Source organism: Enoplosus armatus, chromosome 17 (assembly GCF_043641665.1).
Source record: "Enoplosus armatus isolate fEnoArm2 chromosome 17, fEnoArm2.hap1, whole genome shotgun sequence".
Taxonomy (NCBI): Eukaryota; Metazoa; Chordata; class Actinopteri; order Centrarchiformes; family Enoplosidae; genus Enoplosus; species Enoplosus armatus.
This window is the reverse complement of record NC_092196.1, coordinates 20,718,935-20,728,514: the sequence shown is the minus strand read 5'-3', so window position 1 is coordinate 20,728,514 and position 9,580 is coordinate 20,718,935. Positions and strand designations below refer to the sequence as shown.

Below are 9,580 nucleotides of genomic sequence, written 5' to 3'. Positions count from 1 at the left end.
AACCAGATTCCTTTAACTCATAAGAATCATAAATATTGAATTAGTCTCACACAAACAGATGCAACAACGCTACCAGGAGACTGAGGGAAGTCTGTAAACCATCAGCAGACATACATGAAATCACAACCAGGTGAGGCGTGTGGGGCCTTTAAGAAAGTAGAACTTTATTATTTTATTATTATTATACTATATCATATTATTATTTATCTATTTTGAATTTTTCTTCTTTAATGTATTATTCGCCCCTTCCCTGCATCTCAACTCCACCTCCACCTCATCACGCAAAAAACAAACAAACAAACAAACAAACAAAATATAATAAGAAACTATCCCTCCCCACGTGAACAGGCTCTCTGGGTCGGGGGGGGCAGGATGTGACCTCCAGCTTCCTCTCAAGGGCCTGTGAGCAGCTCCGAAAGGGAAACCTCTGAGTAGAGTAAGGATAAGAATATCATACCATGACTGGCCACCCTCCAATGTTTTTATTTTCTTTCATTAAACCACTCCCCCCTACTGCTCCCCCTACTGTTTCAATTCATTTTCAGTCCCCACCGTTTTCTTGATGTCTGCACTCAGTGCTCCTGTGACTCAGTTCCTCTGCAGATTTTTGGTCTTTTCTTCTCTCTGTGGCTAAAAAAAACCCCAAAGTGGACTCAAGAATCGTTCATAAAGTGAAGGTTTATTAAAACAAACTGGAACAAACCGCCTTGTTCTCCGTCTCACAGCTCTGCAAACATCTTTGGTTGAACACCAGACCTCAGATAAACTCCATATTACAAGAGGAGTCTTGGCTTATTATGTGATGTCATGAGATCAAACTGCTAACAAACAGTTTATATTTAACATCCGGTCATTCGGTCATAGGCACAATGTGACAACACAAAACTACATACAACATCAGAATGCCTCTGTGTGTGTTGTGCACATAGACTGTATCTAATATAATAACATATCTTTATATACAGTCTATGGTCGTGCAGTGTTGTAGAGAACAGTAACAGCACACAGTATACAGCACATGGAGGGTATTACACATGATGAAACCCACGTTTTTAATACTAGAACATTTATTATTTAAGAATGAAAGTGTCGGGAAACTATTAAAAGGGTATATAAAATAAGAACCTGAACTCACAGTAAAATATGTATGAGATGAAAATTATGAAAAAAAAAAAAAAAAATATGCAGCATATAACAAATAAGAAACATTTGGCACTGCATCTATTCAACATCACTGATACTGCAATGTAATTTGTGAGGTGATTCTGAGCTCTAAACTGTCTCCAGATCAGATTTGGGGAGGACCAGTCAGCCATGTGTCTCCTAACTAAGTTCTGGATCTGTATCAAAGCCTGAAACATCTTCTTCCTCTGTGCCATAGAGCTCCATTGCCCCAGATGTTTCCTCATCCACCCGGGGAGAAACCTGTTATGATCACAATGATATTGTTGTCAAATAGTGTTCATATCATATTGTCAACGAAACCCATGAAAAGTCCAAAACGAACACAATACCAAGAAGTATTAGTGCAGAGCCTGAAACTATGTATATGGGAGGTGTGTTTTCAGTAGGAACCAATGGGCTGCGAGCTGAGACACACAGACAGGAAGAAGAACTGAAGAGTCAGGAAGACTCGTTTCAAGCTGCACTAATCAATACTTCCATTTTAACAATGGATCGGATGACGTCTTGTATGTAAATGAGGTTGCTCGCAGACACAAACCAACATCAAAGTTCCTCTTAGCTGTACACGCCGTTTTACTGTCTTTTGGTCATTGTTTTGGTTTTAAAGCACTTTTACTGTTTGGATTCGATCTCAGACTCAAACTCTGATGAACTCGCTGTACACGAGCTGCTCAGCACCAAACAGTTAGAGACGAGCTGGTGAAGAGAGCGGAACACTTAGCAGCTAAAGAGACAGATGTTTAAGGCATCTGCAGTCTTATTCCTCTGTATGCTCCATCATGTCCTTCATGCTGGTTATTCAACAGTCCCTAGTTTTAACAAAGAATATTTGGGGGTACAGTCTTTGTTCATTTTGCTCAGTAACATTCTCACCTGTGTGTGTTTCTACATGTGAGGTCTCATATTTGTGTGTCTGATCCAAACTAATGATAATGTCTCTCTGCTGATGTTTTAATTGTTTTAATTGTTAACACACTTACTTAATAAGATCACATGTTGTCTTTGTAGCGTCTTCTGCTGCCCCCAAGTGGCCAAAAAATAAATAATTACAGCTTTAAACCTGCATTATTTTTATTTTACAACTTGGGGGCAGCAAACTGCAGAGTCCATGATAATCTGTCACTTGTGCGTGACATCTCTCAGATTACAAATAGCTATTTCATCAATTGATAAGGGCAGCGTAAAAAACATATCCTTTATGATCACAGCCGATGATGCATGAAAAGTCATGATGAATTTGCAGCTCTGACAAGTGAAAAAGGTGATTTCAGCACATTAAACTTTAAAAAGTTTTTATTTACACCCCATCACATGTACACACAGCAGTCACTTCTCCGTGGTGTGGCTCTTCATGTGAAGTCTCACGTACGTCTTTCGGTGGAAGCCTTTCCCGCAGACCTCACAGCGGTGTGGTTTCTCTCCGGTGTGCGTGCTGCTGTGCTGTTTCAGAGTGGAGTGGTCGCTGAAACACCTGCCGCAGATGTTGCACAGGTAGGGCTTCTCTCCCGTGTGGGTCCTAATGTGTCGCATCATGTTGTGTCGGCAGTTGAAGGATTTGCCGCACTCGCTGCAGAGAAACGGCTTCTCCCCAGTGTGGATCCTCATGTGCATCTCCAGGTTTCCCTGACTGTCAAAACACTTTCCGCACACTTCACAAACTTTCCCGTTTTTGTGAGTTTTCAGGTGAAGTTTTAAGTCTTCCTCAGAGTCAAAATGCGTCCCGCAGACGCCGCAGAGGTCTGTGGCGTGACTTTTGGCGTGATTCACCAGAGAAACCATGGAGTGAAACATTTTCCCGCACACTTCACATATGGTCCGAGTCTGCTGCTTTTTTGGTGACGATGCCTTCATCTTCTTCTCGTCGTCGTTGCCGTTTTCATTCTCGTTTGCAGATGTATTGTTTGGGTCAAGGTTCTTCTTGTGCACATGGACCAGCAGGTGGCGTTTCAGCGTGGAGTAGTCATTGAAGCATTTGCCACAGACGGTGCAAGGATACGGTTTCTCCCCTGTGTGTATCCTGATGTGTCGCATCATGTTGTGGCGACAGTTGAAGGATTTTCCACATTCGCTGCAGTTAAACGGCTTCTCTCCCGTGTGGATCCTCATGTGCGTCTCCAAAGAGCTGGAGGCCCCAAAACATTTCCCGCAAACGCTGCAGATTTCGGCTTTCACGTGTGTTTTCAGGTGAACTTGAAAGTTCTCCTCAGTCTCGAAACGTTCCCCGCACACGCCGCAGACGTCCTTGGGGTGAACTTCCATGTGATTCACCAAAGACACGTTGGCGTGAAAGGCTTTCCCACAGACTTTACAGCAGATTCGTGATTTAGATTTCTTAGTCGGGTGTAGTTTTGGGGCCATCGGCAGCCGAGGCCCCTTCATCTTCTTCCACTTGCGGTTGCTGTCGCTGTCGTCGCTCTCGGAGCCCGCGCTGCCCCTCCACTCCTCGTCGCTGTCGTCGTGTTCGGCCGCAGAACAGCTGGAGGAAGCTCCGTCATCGCCCTCAGCCTTCGTGTGGTCCTGCTCAGCTGAAGTGCTCGGCAGAGGATCTCCTTCTCCTTTAGCGCTCTGATAACCGGACTGAAGCTGGTCGAGCTCGTCCTTCACGTACGGAGGAGTGAAGATGAACCTGATGGTGCTGTCCTCCTCCAGCTCCTGAAGGTGCTCCGCCTCCTGGCTGCTGGGGAGGTCCTCCTGGCTCTTTTCAGTTTGTGGAGGCTCCTGGTCGTCCTGGTCCAGACCGGAGCTCCACTCCTGAGCACAGTGTTCCTGCTGCTGCTGCTGCTGCTGATTGGAGGGGAAGTCCTCCTCCCAGACAGAGAGAGCCAGCTGTGGTTGGTCTGCAAATAAACAGATAAAAGAAACTTTAATAAAAGAGAATATAGAAAATAGGGTGCATTTAAGAGCTACAGTATAATTTATAATCTACATACAGCCAGTAGGACTGTTGATCTCTTCCAACTGAGGCAGCTAACACTTATTTTCATTACTGGTTAATCTGCCTATTTTTCAATTAATCGTCAATTCATTTGTCAACAAAATCCATTTTTTTCTTCATATTTCTTTTTCTTTTTTCACACATCTTTTAGCACAACATCACTGTGTATTTCACTGCTCGACATTTATCTGACTAACAGCCCCAAACTCTCCTGTCCTCCTGCATTCTCTGCAACATGGGAAAAATATAGCAGTTCATTATTTTTCTGATTCGAATTTTGATCGCAATCCATGAGTAGCAGTTAGACTACATTTGACCATTATTATCTGACCAACATTTACAAACTGGCCCCAATAACACTGTAGTTAGTGAGCACTTTGTACAACATATATCAATTGGCCACCACCGCCGTCTGCTGATCATTATTATATTGGACTTGGCTGTCACACCCTTCAATGTGACAAATGAATATTACTTTATTTAACCTACCATCTAACATTGTCAGTTTAAGTCATGAAAATCAGCTTATTCCAAATCATTCGGATGAAATCTCTAATTCGGCTTAGATAAAACTTTCCAACCGACACACATTAATATATGTTTTGTGTATGCATTCACCAACGGGACAGTTGTCTTTCATCAAAATAAGTTACCGCTGGTGGTGATCAGATACAATAAAAGTTTATTTTTATCTAAATTTAGAGCTGCTTCGTGAAACACTTGTATGCCGAATGTAAAAGTATATCTTTGTAATCAACAATATATCTTAACTCGTGGCCTATCATGATATGCATTTGCAGATACATAAGCAAATATTGCTTTTTCGGATTGTCCAAAGGAGTTTGGCGTCTTGACATTCTTTCCTTTAGGCAGGTATCATCTTACCCCGGAAGGGCCTGGGTAATATGAGGCATGTTAACCTGGTAATGAACCTGCTTTAGCATTACTCAAATTTAGCCAATGTATTTATGATTGAAAGAAATTAAAGGATACCAGAGGACACAGCTAAGCTAGCTAAACTCGCTAAATACTTCTGACACCACTTATTTTCTCCAGAAAAGTGGGCGTTGACGAGGCTCATGGTGATAGCGATTCAGTGCATAGTCAGAGCCCGGCATTTGAGCAGACATGTTGAAAGAATGAATGCATGCCAATAATTCACAAACCTGAGAGTTTGTTTATCTTTATTTCAGGTTTTAAAACTGTCTGCAGCATCCTGCGCTGCCGGCGGATCTCCCGTTTGGAGAGCAGGATCTCCTCCTCGTAGCCCGCGATGGTTTTTTTAACCGCCTCGAAGATCTCTTCCGCGGCCGCAGACAGCCGCTCGTTAACGAGCACTCTGAGCAGCTGAATGCTGGACATGATGCGAGCGGACAGCCTGACAGATATTCAGTGTTTTTATTCGCTGCTTTTGTTGTGAAAAGGCAGCTCGACATGCAGCGTTGGGTTCTTGTCAAGTTCGCGCTCGTGTTCAGCTGCCACGAAGTATTTCCGGTTTGGGCTTATTCTTTTCAAAATAAAAACAATGGAGGAGTTAAAAACTGACTTCAATTTCTACTTAAAATCAAATGTTAAATATTAAAAATGAAAACACAGATTTTAGACAGGGGGAAATTACACCTTGAATTATATTTGCTGAGGTCAAATGTATGTATATTTTTATTTGTTTGCCTATATATTGATTTTTCTCATCTCTGCTTTGTTTTGATGTATTCCAGCTGTGCCTTGGTGAGAGCACTTTTCTCAATTTGTCATGTATTTGTTGAAAAATGCACAGTATACAGTTCGTCTTTCACTGCTGTATATTTTCCTCTGTAAATATAATATAGTTTCTTCCTATTACTATGTTTCTTACTTATACTACCTTTTTGTATTCTATTTGTCGTACAATTACATTTGACACGTTTGAAATAGTATGTTGAAATCCAGAGACCTGTTATTTTACACAAACAATTTAGTGTTATTAAGAATACAAAATAAAGACATTTAAATTATACATAGATACTTTACATCTGACAAGAACACTTTACTTGATATCTGCTCAAACTAGATGTTGGCTCTACTGTGGACAAACACTGGGACAGTTGTTTTGATGTTGATGAGCAACATGAGTCTTCGGTGTGTTTCTGTCGAGAAGAGAGATGAGATGTGGTGTTTCCAGTAGATGGCAGCCTTCCCACAACAACACCAAAATCCTTTAAAGCAGCAGTCCAACAAAAAGAATCAGCAGACATCTTGACTCCAACATTCAATAGTTTTATTGTGAAAAAGTCTTTCTCTTCATACGCTTGCCTTGAAACTGTACAATCAATAATTTAAAAAAAGAAACATGTTCAGCTAGGTGTTTGAAGAACATTCTCACACACACTCACACTCACACACTCGCTTCAGATTACTCAGCAGCTTTAGCCAAAAACCAGAGTAGTGTTTTACAGGTGTTTTTTTTTCTTTTTGTGTCGTCATCATTACCACAACAGTCTGCTCCTTTTTACAAACACAAACAGGCAATATCAGAGGGCATCCCTGAATCTCCCACCACCCTCTACAAACATTTCCATCTTTTAAAAATGTCCATGAAAATCCAAAATGGAACTCAGTTCAGGAGAAACATAATTTTGCAAAGGGTCAACAAACACTGAGGAAGTCAGTACAAAAACAAAGGGACACGTAGAACCAAAGCATGGAGGAAACTGGTTGTTGTCACATAACACAGAGGATGGATGTACAATATAACACAAAACAATATCATTATACCCAGTGAGGGTCATTATGCTCTGTGAGTCAGCAGCAGCAACAACAACAATAAAAGCCTTTCCCTGTTCATCAGAGAGGGAAACCTCTTCTAAAAATCTTGGCAACAAGCTTGAGTCAAATTCCTTTTCGGCTCGTTCTACAGACGACGAGGAAACTAACGCTAACACACAATACAAACTGCCTGATGTGTGTCAGCTGTATCTGAATCACTATCTCACCCTTAAACTGAGAGACACATGGAGGCTGGGCCAGGAATAAAATGGTCTACTGGTCAGGTACCAGTTCATTTTTACCCTCTTTAAAAAAGGACCAAACCGTTTCTACAGATTTACTACAAATCATATCAATCTTCATTTCTAAATGTGTTCTTCCAAACTTCTTGTAGCTAATCTGACTCTGGATCAGTGGAAATCTGCCCTAAAGCGAGGAGGCTTCACCGCGTGAGTCAAGACATCTTAAAAGTCTGGAGGCAAAGACAACTCCCTGAGATAAGACAGAAGGGGGGGGGGGTGAAGAGGACGAAGAGTCCACCAACACTCACAATAAACTATACACTGGGTTTAGGAGGGCAAACCCACTAAACACCTGAGCAGCAGGTTCATTCTTTATATGACAGAGACAGGAAACGAGACAGAAGGCAGCTGCTGAGGAGGACAAAGACGAAGAAATAAACCACGCTGAGCTTCCTATGGAGGATGAAAGAGCAGCGAGGTAGAGACGGAGTGGGGCGTACTGATGAAGCCCTACAGAGATCTATGAAAAGAGCATCTATTATTCAGCAGCTATGAATCATGGGACAGCATGCGGAGGCGGTGGTGCAGATCACAGGGAGAGAGAGAAGGAGGCATGCTGCATTCAGTCCTGTGGGAGATCCAGTCGGAGCGCTTTGGTGTTTAAAAAGCAGCGACTCTGAAGAGTTCACATGTTCGAACCTGGTTCAGCCCGATCACACATGAAGCGAGCCACTGACAAACTGGAGCCGATGTTTTCTTTAACAGCAAAACAGCAGATGTTCCCTTGTTGTTGAACAATATTTGCAACCCGTCCACCTGCGTCTGTCTTTCCCACTGGACATGAATGCAGCACAGAGTGACAACATGAGGGGGAAACATGTGGCCGCTAATATTTCAAAACCTGTAAACAGTTTTCTCATGATCGCAGTTTAATTATATTATCTCGAGGTGATTTACGAATGAAAAGTCGAGAACTAACACACAACTGTGTATCCAGAGCCTGATATATCTGTGTGTTGCAAACCAAAAACCCCAAATTATTCCATTTACTATAATTTATAATAATAAAATCTGCAAAGTGAGTTTAATTTACAATTAATTGAAAATCAAAATATTATTTCTCTGTCAATCTATTACAAATTGTTTCAGCTCTAAATTACACGGCTGACCAAAATAAAAAGGATCAAATGTTCGCTGCCAGTTTGGTCCTTTAAGTTAATACTGTGGGAAACGAGGAGCGAGTGACATTCAGAGAAAACTGATAAACAAAGGTCACTGTTTACTATCAACACCTGAAATATTCCACTTTACCTCACAACTTCTGCCTCTGCATTACACGATCCTGTCCAGCTACTCTGTTTCTGTTTACACTCATCAGGTCTTTCACCGTCGCTCTCGCCATCATCACCAGGAGCTACTCTTTCCACACAGCCTCAATATCTGAGCTTCCTTTCTCTCCAGGTTCATGCTCCTGCTCCATGTCTAACACTGAAACGAATGTATGGAAAACACATTAGTGCATACCATGGATGGGAGGGATGGGGGATCCGTGCGGACTCCACATACTATAGAAAAACTGGACCTGGGTGATCTAACAGTGTGTATTATATTTACTGGTTTTACAATTTGGCAGAGGACAGTTAAACGCTAACCCTCTGTAGGCTCAAAAGAAAAAGAAGAAAAATGTTTTATACGTCCACAGAAACGTGGATCTGTCCATCTGGATCTTTAGTCTATAAACTGTCAGAAAATAGTGAAAAATGTCCATCACAATTCTCCAGAGCCCAAAACGTCTCGTCTTCAAACAACTTGTTTTTTCCAAAAAGATATTCAGTTTAAAATAATAAAGAACAGAGAAAAGCAACAAAGCCTCACATCGGAAAAGCTAGAAACAGAAAATATTAACATTTTTCCTTGAAATTATTATTAAAACTGAATATTTGTTTGTTGACTGATTCATTCTTTTTTTTTTAATAATTAATAACAATTAGAGGTTATTTGGATCATACTTAGCGCACAGAGGGAAACTTGAATTTGAGTGGAGCATCACTGTGAGGGAGCAGACAGAGTTAAGTGTGTGTGTGTTATATAAATGAGCCTGGACTGGTGGAGGTGTGCGCATGTTCCTGCTGCATGTAACAGGTGTGACCTGACAGGTGAGGGAAATCTGGAAACATGAAGAGTAGGAGTCCCTAAACATGTGGCAGAGAGGGAAAAGAGAAAGGAAGAGGAGGAGGAAGAGGAGGAGGGAGTGCCTATAAAATGAATCTCTGCCTAGATCCAGACAGCAGCTGGATGAAGCAGATGTGAAGCTTTCCTTCTCCATCTCATCTCCAGACTACAACTCCCAGAAGCTCTTGGGCCAAAAAGAAAACATCAATATGACAAAGATCTCCAGCCTGATCTGATCCACACTCTGTTTTTACTTCACTCTTTTCTTTTTGTTTTACTTTGTTGGAAACTTTCAAGGTAA

The 9,580-nt window shown here is 41.7% G+C and overlaps 1 protein-coding gene across 1 annotated transcript; it reads right to left on the bottom strand.

Moving 5' to 3' along the window:
• Positions 1-2,494: 2,494 nt before the first annotated feature.
• LOC139300049 (oocyte zinc finger protein XlCOF6-like) lies at positions 2,495-5,482 on the bottom strand. The gene is made up of 2 exons (XM_070923024.1): positions 5,287-5,482; positions 2,495-4,022 (listed from the first exon to the last, which is right to left on the bottom strand). Exons 1-2 carry the CDS (start codon positions 5,480-5,482, stop codon positions 2,512-2,514), a joined length of 1,707 nt encoding a protein of 568 aa, XP_070779125.1. The 3' UTR covers positions 2,495-2,511.
• Between the last annotated feature and the right edge of the window lie 4,098 nt (positions 5,483-9,580).